General features: G+C 41.3%; 2 protein-coding genes and 1 long non-coding RNA gene across 3 annotated transcripts in view; 2 read left to right on the top strand and 1 right to left on the bottom strand.

Moving 5' to 3' along the window:
• Positions 1 to 710: 710 nt before the first annotated feature.
• On the bottom strand, positions 711 to 9,630 carry LOC129812547 (kelch domain-containing protein 1-like). The gene is given in 14 exon segments (XM_055864201.1): positions 711 to 5,352; positions 5,625 to 5,677; positions 5,929 to 6,013; positions 6,233 to 6,305; positions 6,411 to 6,520; positions 6,645 to 6,703; positions 6,893 to 6,973; positions 7,135 to 7,218; positions 7,327 to 7,411; positions 7,590 to 7,702; positions 7,832 to 7,949; positions 8,641 to 8,711; positions 8,907 to 9,019; positions 9,395 to 9,630. Coding segments are annotated over 13 exon segments (1,176 nt in total). The 5' UTR covers positions 9,015 to 9,019; positions 9,395 to 9,630; the 3' UTR covers positions 711 to 5,216.
• Positions 9,631 to 9,921: 291 nt separating this feature from the next.
• LOC129812549 (uncharacterized) lies at positions 9,922 to 14,078 on the top strand. Its single transcript, XR_008753017.1, has 4 exons — positions 9,922 to 10,075; positions 13,628 to 13,723; positions 13,833 to 13,896; positions 14,000 to 14,078. It is a non-coding gene; the product is annotated as an uncharacterized LOC129812549 (long non-coding RNA).
• A 158-nt stretch (positions 14,079 to 14,236) lies between these two features.
• Positions 14,237 to 18,896, top strand: part of LOC129812546 (kelch domain-containing protein 2-like) — a 19,219-nt gene continuing 14,559 nt past the window's right edge. Inside the window, exons 1-3 of the mRNA XM_055864198.1 lie at positions 14,237 to 14,327; positions 14,544 to 14,623; positions 14,758 to 14,841. Of these exons, the coding sequence (XP_055720173.1) occupies positions 14,821 to 14,841 (21 nt within the window). The 5' untranslated portion in view covers positions 14,237 to 14,327; positions 14,544 to 14,623; positions 14,758 to 14,820. The remainder of the gene's footprint in view (positions 14,328 to 14,543; positions 14,624 to 14,757; positions 14,842 to 18,896) is intronic.

Raw genomic sequence — 18,896 nt, 5'->3', positions numbered from 1 at the left:
TTAAGATAACAGTAATACAATTCTTTAAAGTTGTAGTATTTATTTGTGTGACTAATGCTCTTTGATATTTCAAGCAGACTTGACCCTCTTGGCATGGTCTGAGTACAGCACTTTGCAGTTGTAGAAGCTATGCTCAAATGGTGAGCTGTTCCACACCCTCAACATGTACCAGCACAAGGTAAGTAAAGCTAAACACACGAGATGTAACCTTTCCCCTTTTGTAGAAAGAAAAATATGAATAACAATTATAAGAACTCTGAAATAGATACTGAAGACATGGGAGTGTTACTGGTTGCGTTTACACAGGCTGCCATCTTTTTTCCAGTAATTTTTTTTTTTTAACCAATCACCTCAGGGCCCGATTTCCAGATAGCGATGGAATTTATGTTTAGGAATTTAGGTTTTAGTGATGCATTTTCCTACAACGGTCGAAGATGTAAAATGCATTTCCCAAAACACCACACTAAGAGAGCATTCGCTCTGACAAAACCATGGCAACAAGGCAGGTGCTGGGCCCAGGAAAGGGGCTCATCCAATTGCGTGACGTTTGTCTAAAAAGCGAAAAAAGTAATAATAATAACTTCAGCCTCTCTGACTTCAGTGAATTAACATTTTTATGACTCATCAAAAGGTTTATATGTTATTATAACCATTTGGGGTGGTGGCCTAAGCAAAGTTGAAGTTGTAAAAATTAGGAATGATATCAAACATTACAACAGTCTTCTTTATTAAAATGCCTTTGCTTTTGTTGCAGGCAGAATACACATCCATTCATAGTCATCATATACAGTTAATTCGGAAATTATTCAGACCCCTTGACTTTTTCCACATTTTGTTACGTTACAGCCTTATTCTAAAATGTATTAAATTGTTATTTTTCCCTCAATCGACACACACACTTCCCCATAATGACAAAGCAAAAACAGGTTTAGAAATTTTTGCAAATGTATTACAAATAAAATAAAAAAATGGGAAAATATCACATTTATATAAGTATTCAGACCCTTTACTCAGTACATTGTTAAAGCACCTTTGGTAGCGATTACAGCCTTGAGGCTTCTTGGGTATGACGCTACAAGCTTGGCACACCTGTATTTGGGGAACTTCTCCCATTCTTCTCTGCAGATCCTCTCAAACTCTGTCAGGTTGGATGAGGAGCATCGCTGCACAGCTATTTTCAGGTCTCTCCAGAGATGTTTGATTAGGTTCAAGTCCGAGCTCTGGCTGGGCCACTCAAGGACATTCAGAGAATTGGCCCGAAGCGTTGTCTTGGCTGTGTTGTCTTGGCTGTGTGCTTAGTGTTGTTGTCCTGTTGGAAGGTGAATCTTTACCCCAGTCTGAGGTCTTGAGCGCTCTGGAGCAGGTTTTTTATCAAGGATCTGTGTTTGCTCTGTTCATCTTTCCCTCGATCCTGACTAGTCTCCCAGTCCCTGCCGCTGAAAAACATCGCCACAGCATGTTGCTGCCACCACCATGCTTTACCGTAGAGATGGTGCCAGGTTTCCTCCAGACATGATGCTTGGGCATTCAGGCCAAAGAGTTCAATCTTGGTTTCATCATCCTTTAGGTGCCTTCTGGCAAACTCCAAGCGGGCTGTCATGTGTATTTACTGAGTGGCTTACATCTAGCCACTCTACCATAAAGGCCTGATTGGTAGTGCTGCAGAGATGGTTGTCCTTCTGGAAGGTTCTCCCATCTTCACAGACGAACTCTGGAGTGACCATCGGGTTCTTGGTCACCTCCCTGACCAAGGCCCTTTTATTTAACTAGGTAAGTCAGTTAAGAACATTCTTATTTACAATGACGGCCTATACCGGCTAATCCCAGGCGACAGTGTCTGTAGTGACGCCTCAAGCACTGAGATGCAGTGCCTTAGACCACTGCGCCCTTCTCCCCCAATTGCACAGTTTGGCTGGGAGGCCAGCACTAGGAAGAGTCTTGGTGGTTCCAAACTTCTTCCATTGTTAAGAATGATGGATGCCACTGTGTTTTTGGGGACCTTCAATGCTTCAGAATATTTTTTGGTACCCTTCCCCAGTGGCGGTTCTGGGGGGGGCAGTGCCCCCCTTGTGGCCCCCCTAAATGTGGAGTATGAATACATTTTTACATAACAAATTTTTGTTTTCGTTCGTTTTTTTACATTAGTTATTAGACAGTGGCAACGATGATGATTATGAACATGGTCTTTTGCCTGCTAATGCCTGAAGAAAACGATAACAATAACGTCTAATGTAACTGGCCCCTCTAACAGTACAACTGGCCCCAGCTTGGCCCCCCCAGTTGAAATGGTCTAGAACTGCCACTGCCCTTCCTCAGATCTGTGCTTCGACACAAATCCTGTCTCGGAGCTCCATGAACAATTCCTTCAACATCATGGTTTGGTTATTGCTCTGACATGCACTGTCAACAGTGGGACCTTTAAATAGACAGGTGTGTACCTTTTCCAAATAAATGGAAACACCTTTTCAAGCCAAGTTTCAAGGTCCATATACAGTGGTGCTCCAGTACACTGAGCAAAATTATCTAGTTGCCACTCCAGAACGGAGGAAAGCACACCAACTGTGCCATGTACATTTGTTAAAACCCTATTATGCACGTTCCTCTGAGACTGAACAGTGGGAATCTACAGAGGACGGTAACCTGTTCTTTTGGCTGATACCGTTATTTCCTTGGGTTCTTCTCAGGCTAGGTCTGTGAATGAGGAGGGAAGATGTTCCTGGTCCTGACGATTGCATACTGCAGGGTAGATTGAAAAATTCAGAGACACTGGATATTTTAGACAGCCTTCTCACTCCTCTACCTGTTGATGGGCGGAAAGAGATGGTTGGTCTGATTCAGAGATTTCCAGGTTTGTTTTCTGATACACCCACACGTACAAACTTAATAGATCATGATATTGGAGATGCTGACCCCATTCGTCAGCGGTTCTATAGAGTTTCTTCAGAGAAACTGCGTTGTCTGGATGCTGAGGTCAGATACATGCTAGAGAGTAAGATAGCAGAGCCTTCTTTCTCCAGCTGGGCTCCTCCCTGTATCTTGGTCAGTAAACCGGATGGAACAAACAGATTTTGTACGGACTACCGTAAGGTAAACAGTGTCACTAAGCCTGATTAATTTCCTCTTCCTCGGATGGAGGACTGTGTTGATCAAGTCGGAGCAGCTAGGTTTGTGAGTAAATTTGACCTGTTAAAGGGCTATTGGCAGGTGCCACTGATGAGTAGGGCACATGAAATTCTGTTACGTTGAGAAGTGACTATGAATCGTTGGGAAGTGACTATGACCCGTTGGGCGATGTTGTAAAAATTAGGAAGCACCCTGAGATGTTATTTTCTTTGGCGTTTGTAGCTGATGCGGTCTCTTGTGTGCCCTGTTCCTGAATGTTTACGTGACTGACCATTGTTTGGTATTGTCATGTTCTATCTTTGCTGTCTGTTCCCTCCTGGTCTTGTGTTCTTCTTTTCTCTTAAACGTTGCTGTGCACGAAGGTTGCTGAGGTCTGGGGAGGAGGTTGGCTGGGGCAATTTGGAAGTGTGAACACGTAACCCCTCATCAATTTGGGACGCAGAGGCCGTGTCAATTTGGGACGCAGAGGCCGTGTCAATTTGGGACGCAGGGGCTGGTACGTTGTTCCGGGGTCCTTGTTGGTTCCCGGTTTCATGGGGGGGGGGGGGGGGTGACGACCCTCCCACTCTGTCTACCGTATTCTCTTTCTCTTTGCTCTTGTTTCCTTATTAGGATGTCGGTGGGCGGAGTTGAGAGGGTCGTCAGCTACATGGGAAACACCTGGGCCCGGGTGTGTCCCAGGATAAATAGACCTCTTCCACATTCATTGAGGAGACTCTCTCCATTCAGACACAGGCAGATTTTGGTTGTGGCATTGTTGTGGCTATTTGGTTTGTTTGCGTTGGCACCCTTCAACACCCCCAATTATCACATGTATACATGCAACCACTCACTTACAATACTGACTACACACACACCATTGTTAATTGTATTTACTTTACTTCAATTAATAAATATATTTTGTTATTCTTTATCTCCATGTCTCCCTTTTGTTACGGGCTTTGAGCATTTCCAAATGTCCATTCAATTGAATTTACCACAGGTAAACCCCAATCAAGTTGTAGAAACATCTCAAGGATGATGAATGGAAACAGGATGCACCTGAGTTCAATTTCAAGTCTCATAGCAAAGGGTCTGAATACTTACAGTACCAGTCAAAAGTTTGGACACACCTACTCATTCAAGGGTTTTTCTTTATTTTTACTATTTTCTACATTGTAGAATAATAGTAAAAACCATAAATTATCAAATAACACAGAATCATGTAGTAACCAAAAAAGTGTTAAACAAATCAAAATATTTTAGATTTTAGATTCTTCATAGCCACCCTTTGCCTTGATGACAGCTTTGCACACTCTTGACATTCTATCAACTAGCTTCATCAACTAGCTTCATTCACGCAGTCTCCTCTGAACAGTTGATGTTGAGATGTGTCTGTTACTTGAACTCTGAAGCATTTATTTGGGCTCCTATTTCTGAGGCGGTAACTAATGAACTCATCCTCTGCAGCAGAGGTAACTCTGGGTCTTCTGTTCGTGTGGGGGTCCTCATGAGAGCCAGTTTCATTATAGCGATTGATGGTTTTTGCGACTGTACTTGAAGGAACTTTTAAAGTTCTTGAAATTTTCCGGATTGACTGACCACGTGTTAAAGTAATGATGGCTGTAACATAACATGTGGAAAAAGTTAAGGGGTCTGAATAATTTCTGAATGCCTTGTAAGATACACTGTAAGACATTTGACAATAAGTCAATAATGTTTTGTAAGACAAATCGCCCCACATACTATGAAGGCCTTCTCAACAGTAATATGCGGAACATAGTCTGAACTCTGCATTATCAGTTTACTGTAGTCTACTTAAGCAATACGGCACCTCGGCGGTTGGTGGTATATGGCCAATATACCATGGCTAAGGGCTGTCCTTAGCACGATGCAACACGGAGTGCCTGAATACAGCCCTTAGCTGTGGTATATTGGCCATACACCACCAACCCCAGAGGTGCCTTATTGCTATTATAAACTGGTTACCAACGTAAATAGTAAAAATAAATGTTTTTACCACGGCTGTCAGCCAATGAGCATTCAGCATTCAGGACTCAAACCCCCTAGTTTATAATACTGAACATTTCCCTTAAGATTTATATCTGACAATGCTATATTTTCTTTGTTGTCCGAAAAAATGATATTCTCTTCTGTACAGCTGGCAGTAGTTTTGGAGGCACAAATGGAAGCTGTTTTTCAAGCATCTTGCAGTTCTTCACATTCTTGGCTATGTAATCCTCACATATCCTGTGAGACATTTAAAAAAAAAAAACGTTTTAAGTATAGGCTAAGAGGGCATTGCATGCATTTGGTAGTTGTAGCTTACTATACTAAACTGTCACTGTGTTATAGCATCTATGTAATAGCCAAATAATACATTCCATGAACTATTTGTATGGGGACCATTCTGTATATAGAATATATATATTTTTTTATCAGTCAACATGATTTCCAAAATATCAGTGTCTTCTAGCTGAGACAGATTCTCGCTCATTGAATTATCATAATTGATTAGTTACCGAAAGAGTGGGTAGGGCTGGATCTGGAAAACAAGTGCGTCATTGCAGTGACCCTGAAGAAAGGTGATAACGAAACAGTACCATAACAGCTCATTGTAAACATGTCTTCCATAATTCATGATACGTGTTCCATAATTCATCAATGATCTGCTTATGAATTTTAATCATTTAACATTAACATAACACCAAGCAATTTCCTTCCTGTCACAAATGGTAAAATCATCCAATGTGAACGATTAGGGAAGTTCCTTGAGTGGTTTCCATAGAATCCGATTGATTCTAAGGTGGTTTCCATTATACTTACTGTGTCTACTAGAAGGATGTAGTTGCAACTACCCCCAAACACAATGCCATCAGAGTCTTTCCCTTGGCATGCTGTGTGCCACAACCTGAGGGTGGAAAATAAATAAAGGGTCAGATCATAGAATTACATATAAAGTGAATTAAAGGATCTCTGTGGGTCAGACAATGTGCTTACAGTTTTATCATTTGCACATTTTAGGTACATTCCTCAGACTTTTAGATTGGAACATGTAATGCTATCCAATACCAGTTTAGTAATTTAGCTTGATTTAAACATGACACAAACAGCTTGAACATGCACTAACCTTGGTTTGTTCGTGTATGGATGCTCAAACTCTCTCCATGTCTTCGTCCCAACATCAAATACCCAGCCATCGCCTGGAGAGATATCATTTATTTGTTAGAAAAGCGAATGCCATGTTTCCGTGGACCTTATTAAGGTACAGAGGTAGGATTTTGAATCTGTACAGGTAAATGACTTACTCATTGGTTTGCAGTCTATACTCAGTCCTCCAAATAGAAACAAACTGCTGTCAGATATTGCAGTGAGGGTATGCCACGACCTTCCCACTGGCACATTGGATGCTGGTACTCTAGAAAAGCCATTTTGAAAGAACAGTTAAAAAAATTTAATCGAGCGTGTTGTGATAACAGTATAGAACAGGAAAGTAACCATTTTAAGTTGAGCATTTGAAAGAGTGAACAGTTAATGCGTACATTTCAGACCATGTCCATGATTCTAGATCTAGACAATAAATGTCACTTGTCCTGGTTTCCTGAAAGTGAAAGAAAAATGATCTTCTTTCAAACCAAATCAAAAAAACTTGAGTTAAGTAGGTATATTTAAACTTGAATGTACAATAAAAGATGTAATCCCACAAATCTTATTAGCAATACACTTTAGGGTTTTTGTTTCTGTGTTTCAATGCAACCATGGAGAGGAGTTAAAATTAATAATTTCTCACCCTTATTCTGCCCCCACATACATATCCTTTGTGGCAAAGTGTTACACTGGCATGGGCAGCTCTGGGGTCAGGTGCACAACCCTGTAGACAGTAGATATCCACAAATAAAGTATAATATGTGCCTTGTATGTTCCATTCCTCAAAACATGTGATGTCATAGCACATTCTTAAGTTTTTGCTTATTGTATATGATATCATGTCTTTTTTTTAAATAAATAAACACGTTCAATGTATTGTTTTACACTGGTATGTGGTTCACTCCAACTGGCCGATGTTGGGTCAAACATATGGACTTCATTGTTTCATCCCCAATAGATGTCATCCACCTACAGAGCACAGTATTACTAATTCATATAATAAAGTTAAAATAGTTAATAGTACTAGAAAATGTATTTATACCTTTGGCTATAATTGCACCCATAAGCCAAAATTACCCATGATGCCTCATCCATAAGGAAGCTTCTGTTGTTATTGATGTCATCAAGTTGCTTATGACCATATCCACCAAAGTAGATGAGCCTACAGAATAACCAAAACATATCCCAATCACAAGGGTTTCGTTTTACAGGGTAGCTGTGCACCCCCAACGATTTTTTAGCTCACCACCAATAGTAAAGTGGCAAGGTTCGATTTATAAATCTTCCCAATTAGGCCAATACTGCCATGGGCATTGTTTTGTTTTTTAAAGAATGCTTGCCTGCCATTGAAAACCCAGCAAGAGAGCTTATCTCTGGGTGTGGGAGGGGAGCCACTCTTATGGTTAACTTTCCTCCAAGTATATTTTCCATCCAGAAGATTGACACAGTAAAGCTGAAAACAGACCATTTCAGCACGTAAATGTAAACAAAACAATGTAAGGCTTAGTAAGCTATTGAGGATTTTCACACATCCGTGCAAATGTACTGTACATTAGGGGGCTTTTCTATTGATTGGGTTTACCTGGTTGGTCTGGCCATTGTCATCGCATCCCCCAAATATGTACATGTCTCCATTCAGAGAGCAGCCACAGGTGCCTGACATGGGAGGCGGGACCTCTCCTGACATCCTGCACATTTCCCTTCAGAATGGAGAAGAAACAAACAAAACAGGGAAATGTAAGTTGCAGGGCGCAAAATTCACAAAAAGTATAGAGTACAGATATAAACACAAACCACTGACCAATAAACTTCTAGCAACTATGTAACAACATTGTAAATAACATGTAACAACCTCTAATGCAGAGCTCCATAATTATGAAATGTAGTGTTTACATCTCTCAAATGTTTCCCACTTGGCATAGACGTCAGCTCAACATCTAGTTTTGATTTACATTTGGTTGATATGAATTCAACATGAAATAAATAAATAAATAAATAACCCTGTTATTGGATTTAGGTTAAACGTTGGGTGAAAAAAATTACAAAATTCCCTGACGTCGATGCGTTTTTTGCAAATCCAATCAGTTTTCCACATTGATTCAATGTCATCACATAGTTATTTTTTGTTGTTGAAATGAAATGATTCAACTTTTGCACTGAACCAACCCACTGGGCAAAAACTGGTTAAGTAAATTGTTGCGTGGTTGTTTTTTGATGGGTAGACTGTAGTAGAATATTCGAAATCAAGCTTAGTTCTCATTACATTTACATTTAAGTCATTTAGCAGACGCTCTTATCCAGAGCGACTTACAAATTCTCATAAGATATCAACTTCTCCATTCATGATCTTAGAAATGTGTTACTTTGTTAAAATTCCATTCATATTCTTACCATACACCTCTTTCTAAGTCATATAACCAGATTTCATCATTAGGTAGGAAAACTTCATCATCAGCAATTGACTGCAGAAAACAAGTAACATAGAATAGTAATTTGGCATCAATCAACATATTGCATAATCCTTGAATATTATTTCACGACCCAAATAGCATGTTGGTGAAATGCAAAACATAAATGAAAGATAACACTATCCATTGGAAATGCTTGTCAAGACAGTTGCAGCCAGGTAGGCTTTCTGTTTGACAGTTTCTGCTTACCACGTAGCCTCCCCACACGTACAGGACATTTCTCTCAATTAGAGCCGTATGACCGCTTCGCTCACGGGCTACAAGCTCTGAACAGTGCTTTTCAATTGCAGAATCCATGAATGCTAATAAGGAAAAATAAAATAGGATACGTTGCTACGTTGAAACAAATATCACTGTGTCAGGACATTATAGTATCGTTGAAGAAATCTGCTCAGAGATCCGGGTTGCTAATTTTTGTCAACACAGCGAAGAGAAGAGCATGGTAATTGAAAAATTACAATTGGTCGCGTTCTGTCGTCTCAAGATGTTTTTAATCAAGTGCAACAGCTTTGAGAGAAAACAAGTTTTTCTTGCTCTGATCAACCTAATGGTTGTTTTATTCTGTATTCGTTCTACACTGATGTGTTGTAAATATGAGAATACTATTGAGATATGATGAATAAACACATGGAGGATAATAAATTAATAAATGTTCAAGTAATAATTCATATACTTACATGTCTGTGAATACGGGGTGTTTTAACAACATCAGCTGACTTCAAACAGTAAATCTCGGCATAATCGTGATTTGTACTATCCGGGATCCTTGGGACGTCCCTACCTAAACCCTAACTTAATATCGGCAATCAGCATTAAAAACAATAAAGGCGTTCCCACCCATGGTTCGGTAAAAAGCCTAGGGATGGGGCTGGAGAAATGTAATCACTCTCAAATTAATAGACAGAGCTATGGGTGCAAGGATTGACCCTCCATGATATATAAACATTATAGTTTAATCATGTTTTGAGGCTATATAGTGTTTGCTTACATTTTCTTTGTTTAAAAACACATTTATAAGTCATCTTTTTCAAGAATCAATGGATACATATCATTAATATGGATGTAAATTCATGTAGCAACTGCTGACTGCCCCTTTAACCTTTACCCTACCAATTTACGTTTCAACTTCAATGGGGACGTCAAAAGGATTCCGAATTGCAAAGACTGCAGACTAAAAATAAACTTGTTTAGAATTTTTGCTTTGGAGGAAGTGACGAAACATGTAGCCTATAGGCGGAAGTTAAGATTTAGCACCAAGTGTTTGATAGTTGAAGGAAGATTGGATTGAAAATGAAGGTTCGCAAAGTCAAGACGAAAGTATCTGCTGGCTTCAAGATGCGGGGACTTATGCTTCGACCGTATGTTATTGTTTGTCAATCATGTTGTTCTTGACATTTGTTTACAGTAAATGTAATGGCTGCATTGCTAGTTAGTAGCCAAATTGGTCTGGTGTGTCAGTGTCATACCAAGAAGCTATGCTAGCCCAGACTCGACGGCAGGATAAAGTAACTAGGGTCAGTTGAACTCGCCAAGGGGGCTACATTTTTTTGTGTTCTTGCATTGCAATTATATCGAATTCTGCGCCTTTCATTTACAATAATACTAACTAAATGCTGAAAGTAGTACGCCTACTCATTCAATGTTTTTTTTCTTTTTCCTACATTGTAGAATGAGAGTGAAGACATCTAAACAATGAAATAACACATATGGAATCATGTAATAAATCATAATAAACAACGTTCAAATGCTGAGACTCCGAGATCATCGAGTTATTTTGGAATCTGTAGTCTGTCTGTTGCGACGTATCAGAACAATGGACAGCCCCCTACAGTAGGGCGGTTTCGATGGGCAATTACCCTATCACAAGCAGCCTATGTGAATGCAGCCGTAAACACAGCTGCCTTACCACAATAATGCTAACTAAATGCGGAAAGTAGTAGGCTAGTTATTTATGCATTCAAACAAAAACTGTATAGCAGTTTGGCTTAGAATACCGACAACTGCGAACAGAACAGCGGTACAAAGTAGTAAGCCTAGTAAACAAAATATCACCTCGATAAAGGCATGACACCATCTATATGAGCCATGCTAAGCTGTTTTGCCAAATAAAATGGGGCGTCGTTTGGGTTTTTGCGTTGGAATTAAATTGAATTCTGCTTATCACGCTATACCACAAACATAAAAGTTAAGTGACAAGTTCAATGGCAAACAATCTTGCGGCGCTCTATCAGCACAATGGGCAGCGCTCTACACAAAAACCAACCAGCTAGATTGTTTCAATCTTACCTTTTCAAAAGAGTTCCAGCTTCCTTGATGCTCTGTGGAATTTCCGGAATAAGTGATCATTCTATTCTCCCCGAATCTTGTAAGATCCCCCTCAAATGCCAGTTGTATTAGTTGAGCTTTCTTCTGGTGTAGCGTGCTTCTACTCTGCTGACTGAATACATTTTTCAAAGTGGAAAATGAATTCTCGCATGTAGCTGTGGACGCCCCAAAGTCAGTCCATGTTTCAGTGCAGAAAGCACAGTCGTTATAGTGGAGAGAGGCCCAGAGAATCGTTACAGGATAACAAGTGGGGTCCATTTGTTCTCATTGGGGCTAGAGTGGGCGATTTCAGGCTGCAAAAACTGTAGCTCGACAACTCAGCTTCCACCAAATCTTTTTTTTGCTTAGATCCAGGAGTTGCTTTACATCTAGAAAGTAATGGCTCTCTGGGTCAATGACACAGGGCCTCCACCAGATGGCAGTTGCCTTTGCTGAATTGTTCTGACATTTCACCAATGACCGCATCCAACGTGCCGAGGAACAGTCTTTTACACTCAGTCTCTTTTCCTCTGTCCTGCTGTACTGTCCAGTGGATATATTTTCACATCCATTAGGAACCTTGGTCCAGTATATCTTCAGTGTGTGCCAAGATTCTCAGATTTCTTTTAACTATTTCCCCAGTGACAATCTCACATGAGCACTATGATTTAATTTTGAATATCGTGTTACGTATGGGGTATGGTGCTAAACACCTTGGCAGGTTCCTCGTCTTTTTGGAGAGTATATTTCATCATAGACAGAAAAAGTCCACTGCTCCCCTCCCATCTTGATTCTTATCGCGTCCAATGTCCCCCTCAGTGGTTGCTGGTTTGAAACAAGGAACTCAATAATCACAATCGCCGACAAATACGACAGCCAGTTTCATCCTAGTGCTTAATGGTTTTTGCGACTGCGCTTGAAGAAACTTTCAAAGTTCTTGACATTTTCTGGATTAACTGACCTTCAAGTCTAAAAGTAATGATGGACTGTCGTTTCTCTTTGCTTATTTGAGCTGTTCTTGCCATAATATGGACTTAGTCTTTTACCAAATAGGGGTATCTTCTGTATACCAACCCTACCTTGTCACAACGCAGCTGATTGGCTCAAACGCATTAAGAAGGAAAGAAATTCCACAAATTAACTTTTAACAAGGCACACCTGTTAATTGAAATGCATTGCAGGTGACTACCTCATGAAGCTGGTTGAGAGAATGCCAAGTGTGTGCAAAGCTGTCATCAAGGCAAAGGGTGGCTACTTTGATGAATCTCAAATGTAAAATATATTTTGATTTGTTTAACACTGTTTTGGTTACTAGATGATTCCATATGTGTTATTTCATAGTCTTGATGTCTTCACTATTATTCTACAATGTAGAAAATAGTACAAATAAATAAAAACCCTTGAATGAGTAGGTGTCAAATCCTTTGACTGGTACTGTATATGTGTGTGTACACACACACACAGAGTGTACAAAACATTAAGGACACCTGCTCTTTCAATTAAATAGACTGACCAGGTGAATCCAGGTGAAAGCTATGATCCCTTATTGATGTCACTTGTTAAATCCAGTAGATCCGTTTAGATGAAGGGGAGGAGACAGGTTAAATAAGTATTTTTAAGCCTTGAGACAATTGAGACATGGATTGTGTATGTGTGCCATTTAGAGGGTGAATAGGCAAGACAAAATATTTAACTGCCTTTGAATGGGGTATGGTAGGTGCCAGGTGCACTGGTTTGTGTCAAGAATTACAATGCTGCTGGGTTTTTCACACTCAACAGTTTCCCTCCTGTGTGTATCAAGAATGGTCCACCACCCAAAGGATATCCAGCCAACTTGACACAACTGTGGGAAGCTTTGGAGTCAACATGGGCCAGCATCCCTGTGGGACACCTTGTAAAGTCCATGCCCTGACAAATTGAGGCTGTTTTGAGGGAAAATTTTGCAACTCAATATTAGGAAGGTGTCCTTAATGTTTTGTACACTCAGTGTTTATGGGGGGAATGATGTATGGCAGTCAGATGTTTTAGTTACGATTACAGCTGTCTGATGGGTGTTAATGGCTAGATAGGTAATGTTAAGCGTGGCACACATAAACCTTTACTTTGCGATACTTCCTCAATTCCCGACATGGAAGACAAAACGTCTTCTAAACTTCCATGTCTAGTTGTTGGGGGTTTGTTGGAATGTAGAAGTAATCCAACAGTGTGTACGCGGTCATCTTGGCTATTTTAAATCTTCTCTCATTGATCGAGATGGGTGAGTGTCATGACATGTAGCACTTTGGGGTGGACATCCACCTGTCTCAATGAATGAGAGAAGATTTGAAATAGACAAGATGGCGGCGTACACATTGTTGGATTACTTCATGGAGCAAAAAAGTATATATTTTTTAACAGAGCATCAAACGAACTCCCTGCATCTAGACATGGCAGTTTAGAATAATTGTTGTCTTCCAAGTTGGAATTGAGGAAGGATCACCAAGTAAAGGTTGGTTGAAAATTCAATGTGCTACTCTTAACATTACCTACCTAATAACGCCGATCAGCCAGCTGGAACAGTAATAATGGTCTGACTAGGCATATATATGTGTTGTCCTCCAATGAAGCCTGCAGGTACACGGTGGAGGTGTAAGAGTCTGTCAATGAGCTGGAACTGGATGTCATCATCGAGCGAGTCTTGGACGCTGTGGAGAAGCAGCCATGTAAGTCTTTGATCACAACCACTAACATAATGTACACAATTCTCAATACAATCAGTTGTGAATTATGTCAATGATGTACTCCTCTTTTCTCCTGGACGGTGACCTCCAGTATGATTGAGCTGGCTGTGGTGGAGACTGCTGTGCAGGACTCCAGCCAGTCGTGATGAAACCATGTAAGTTGAGCAAAGTGTCATTCTCACAAGAACCAATTTCACATACATTCACTTGTCATCCCCGCATATTTTCCTTGTCAATGTGAAATCTAATTATTTTCAGAGATAACGTCTTCAACATCATTGGCGCTTTTGATGTGCCAAGATATATCTACAGTACAGAGAGGAAGAAGTTTGTACCGTAAGTATAAATGTGTAGGTTGACTTCAAGTCTGCATGGGTCATGGTCCTATGGTCCAAATATTATACCAAATACACTCTAGAATAAATGTTCTTTCTAATGAAATCACCATATCAAGACATCCCTCAGTGAAGCTGTTGTTTGTTCTTCCCCCAGCCTTACCATGACCACCCACTCTGCTCCAAGTCTCTGTGGCTCAGCGAGGGACAAGGCAGAGCTCTTCAGGGAACGCTACACACTCCTACAGCAGGTCAGTTCACTCCATATTTTTGGCCTTTGAATGAATCCTATATTGCTGGTCTTGTATATTTCAGCTGTAAAAAAAAAAGTCCCCTGACACACTGCTCTCTGTGAGGTAGTTGTAAGAGAATGTGTTCCAAATCCACTTGCCAGATAAATGTAAAGTAAGTACATGATAATGAAATGTGTACCATGATCCACATTGACACTTAGCCCATTTCTGTAGCGTACACATCGGCATGAGCTCTTCACCCCACCTGTAATAGGGACCGGGACGCTGCAGAAGGAAGTAGGAACACATTTCAGGTAATAACTCTGTTATAACTTAAGACACACTTTACGTGTTTAATCGATTTTAAATAAGCTAGGAGGACATTTTTCAGACATTCCTCAAGTGTTGTGAATGGATTGCCCTGATCTTGATCTGTGCTTGTTTTCAGCTTAAGACTGTTGAAGCACTTTTAGGTAGTACGGCTAAGCTACGAGAGGTCATTGTCTTGGGGATGGTCACACAGCTTAAAGAGGTGAGCAGCTAAAATCATGTTAAGGACTTTGAATTGGAAAATGCAGTAATATCTGCAATACAAATGAATGAATATACACTACCGTTCAAAAGTTTGGGGTCACTTAGAAATGTCCTTGTTTTTGAAAGAAAAGCATTTTTTTTTATCCATTAAAATAACATCAAATTGATCAGAAATACAGTGTAGACATTGTTAATGTTATAAATTACTATTGTAGCTGGAAACAGCAGATTCTTTTGAATGGAATATCTACATAGGCGCACAGAGGCCCATTTATCAGGTACCATCACTCCTGTGTTCCAATGGCACGTTGTGTTAGCTAATCCAAGTTTATCATTTTAAAAGGGTAATTGATCATTAGAAAACCCTTTTGCAATTATGTTAGCACAGCTGAAAACTGTTGTCCTGATTTAAAGAAGCAATAAAACTGGCCTTTAGACTAGTTGAGTATCTGGAGCATCAGCATTTGTGGGTTTGATTACAGGCTCAAAATGACTAGAAACAAAGTACTTTCTTCTGAAACTCGTCAGTCTATTCTTGTTCTGAGAAATGAAGGCTATTCCATACGAGAAATTGCCAAGAAACTGAAGATTTCGTACAACGCTGTGTACTACTCCCTTCACAGCTCAAACTGGCTCTAACCAGAAAAGAAAGAGGAGTGGGAGGCCCCGGTGCACAACTGAGCAAGAGGACAAGTACATTAGTGTCTAGTTTGAGAAGCAGACGCCTCAAGTCCTCAACTGGCAGCTTCATTAAATAGTACCTGCAAAACACCAGTCTCAACGTCAACAGTGAAGAGGAGACTCTTGGATGCTGGACTTCTAGGCTGTGGGGATCTTTTTCAGCGGCAGGGACTGGGAGACTAGTCAGGATCGAGGGAAAGATGAACGGAGCAAAGTACAGACAGATCCTTGATGAAAACCTGCTCCAGAGCGCTCAGGACCTCAGACTGAGTCGAAGATTCACCTTCTAACAGGACAACGACCCTAGGCACATAGCCAAGACAACGCAGGAGTGGCTTCGGGACATGTCTCTGAATGTCCTTGAGTGGCCCAGCCACAGCCTTGACTTGAACCCAATCGAACATCTCTGGAGAGATCTGAAAATAGCTGTGCAGCGACGCTCCCCATCCAACCTGACAGAGCTTGAGGATCTGCAGAGAAGAATGGGAGAAACTCCCCAAATATAGGTGTGCCATCGAACCAGGGACTGGAATCGAACCAAGGACTGTAGTGACGCCACTTGCACAGAGATGCAGTGCTTTTGACCGCTGTGCCACTCGGGAGCCAATTATGAGGTATTGTCTGTAGATGGATGAGGGGAAAAAATCTATTTACTCCATTTTAGAACAAGGCTGTAACGTAACAAAGTGTGTAAGGGTCTGAATACTTTCCAAATGCACTCTAGACACACACACACACACACAATCAGAGCGCAGCGTATGTTTGTTGTTGAAACCTGTCGAACGCTGAAACCTGAACTGAAGACCTCAGGTTTAAAAGCTGACAGTGTTTGTATATACTTTAATTTTATTTTGAATCCTGTGGCTCTGTTGGGCTAAATTGCTGTGAGTGCTGCTATCCGTCCCGGGATCCTGCCAGATTCCGTATAGGGGGAGAGACGCGAAAGCTCAGCTAGCCTAGCTGACTCGGCGGTCTCAAATGGAGGCCTCCATTGAACGTTTCCAACGTTGCAGGAGCTGCATTTACTTTGCTTTGTTCCGGGAAAATGTTGACTTTCAATGTAGTAACTGCTTGCTTGCAGAGGACTACAAGAGTGAAGTAGCTACTCTTAGCAAGCAAGTAGCAAACCTACATAAGCTACTAGGGAACCCACGCCCACCTCCTTTTTATTTTTCTTCCACACCAGTAGCTGGATACCGCTCTGGTCTGGTGGAAGTTTCACCGCCGTGTCCGCTCTCCACAGCCGACTGGCCGGTGCTAGGCAAGGTTCTATCCCTGAAGGGGTCTCCCCCCTTCCCTTGAGAACGGAGCTGATCTCGACCCAACCAACCAGCCATGGAGGTATGTCACTCGCCGTGGAAGTCGAAGAAGGCGTCCTCTGGCAACGGGGGGTCTCCATGGAGATGTTGAGCCTAGAACTGACACAGACCAGAAACAGCTTTGCCGCCCTGGATCCAGAGGTTCCGGGTGCCTTCGTCCATGGTGGCTTCGGATCCGGAGGTACCTGCGTCTTCGTCCTCCGCTCTGTCTCCCTCTCCGGTGGCTTCTACCTCGGGTTCACCAGACCGTGAGGCTGCCTGAGAGACCGGCCCATTCAACATTGGTGAGAAATGGTGAGAAACATCTCGGTCCCCATGCCAAAAACCCTGTGCTACCCTGGAGCACGAGTACAGGACATAACAAGGCTGCTTCCGACTATTCTACCACAGATGCCGGGAGCTGACACTGTCGTAGTCCATGTGGGGTCAAACGACATCAGGAGGGCTAGCTCGGGAAACATTTGAAAATGGATTTTAAAGAACTGATTTTAGCATTAAAAGACTCCAAAAAATGGCCAATAATTTCAGGTCCAGTACCATCGTTGGGCCGCGGGTGTGAAACGCATTTCAAGTCTGCGTTGAAACAATGACTGGTAAGTGATCCAAGACCAGCTCAGTTAATCCCTACCATTGTGACAATGAGTCGCCATAATGCTGCATCAAATGTACATGATCTTAGGGGCATTGGCAAACACAATGTAAGTAATTTAATTTATGTACCCCTAATTGCACCGAATACATCTGTTTATCCTACAGCTATTGTAAGCAGTAATCATGAGCCTATAAACCAGAGTTACACTGTTAGCACTGAGGCGGTGTGCAATAGTAGGAAGACAACTTTATGCAGCTCACCCTGCACTATCAGCTCCAATGTAAATAACATGAGTAAGTCTACCTCTGATAAGCTTCCCAGTAAAGCATTAAAAACAATCAAGCAACCCAGAAAAGTGCTAAAGAATAGCCCATATTAACATCTGTAGCCTAAGAAACAAGGTCCATGAAGTCAATAATGTGCTTGTAACAGATGACATTCATATTCTGACTATCTCTGAAACTCACTTAGATAATACCTTTGATGGTACAGTGGTAGCAATACATGGTTATAACATCTACCGAAAAGACAGAAATGCCAACAGAGGCGGTGTTGCTGTCTATATTCAGAACCACATTCCTGTAAAGCTTAGAGACGATCTCGTGTTAAATACTGTATATGGCTACAGGTTCATCTGCCTCACCTAAAGCCCATTCTTGTGGGAAGCTGCTATAGACCACCAAGTGCTAACAGTCAGTATCTGGATAATATGTGTGAAATGCTTGATAATGTATGTGATATCAACAGTGAAGAAGTATATTTTCTGGGGGATTTAAATATTGACTGGCCATCATCAAGCTGCCCACTCAGGAAAAAAAATTAGTTAGGTAACATAGATAAATATACTTTCGGCAGTTGCATTTTCCTTTCTCCTCTAGGGAAAAGTCACTTGGGGCCCAGAGAGGGGAGAGGTCAGGCTTGTCTTTTACATGTCTGGTAATAGAGAAGTCAGATTTGAACATTGTCTTCATAATGAATATATCTGTGAAACCATGTGAAGGGCTCCACTATGTCTGTATGCCAGTCATATCCTCCTTTTCCCATTGGGGGGAGGAGTATGGCAGTGTCTGGAACCATTATACCACCCCTCTGATGTTGAACTTATCTTTCATAGTATATGACCTAGAGGTTCACTCCCATTTAACATTTACATTTAAGTCATTTAGCAGACGCTCTTATCCAGAGCGACTTACAAATTGGTGCATTCACCTTATGACATCCAGTGGAACAGCCACTTTACAATAGTGCATCTAAATCTTTTAAGGGGGGGGGGGGGGGGCAGAAGGATTGCTTTATCCTATCCTAGGTATTCCTTGAAGAGGTGGGGTTTCAGGTGTCTCCGGAAGGTGGTGATTGACTCCGCTGTCCTGGCGTCGTGAGGGAGTTTGTTCCACCATTGGGGTGCCAGAGCAGCGAACAGTTTTGACTGGGCTGAGCGGGAACTGTACTTCCTCAGTGGTA

Source organism: Salvelinus fontinalis, chromosome 16 (genome assembly GCF_029448725.1).
Source record: "Salvelinus fontinalis isolate EN_2023a chromosome 16, ASM2944872v1, whole genome shotgun sequence".
Classification (NCBI taxonomy): domain Eukaryota; kingdom Metazoa; phylum Chordata; class Actinopteri; order Salmoniformes; family Salmonidae; genus Salvelinus; species Salvelinus fontinalis.
This window is presented reverse-complemented; position numbering and strand designations above follow the sequence as displayed.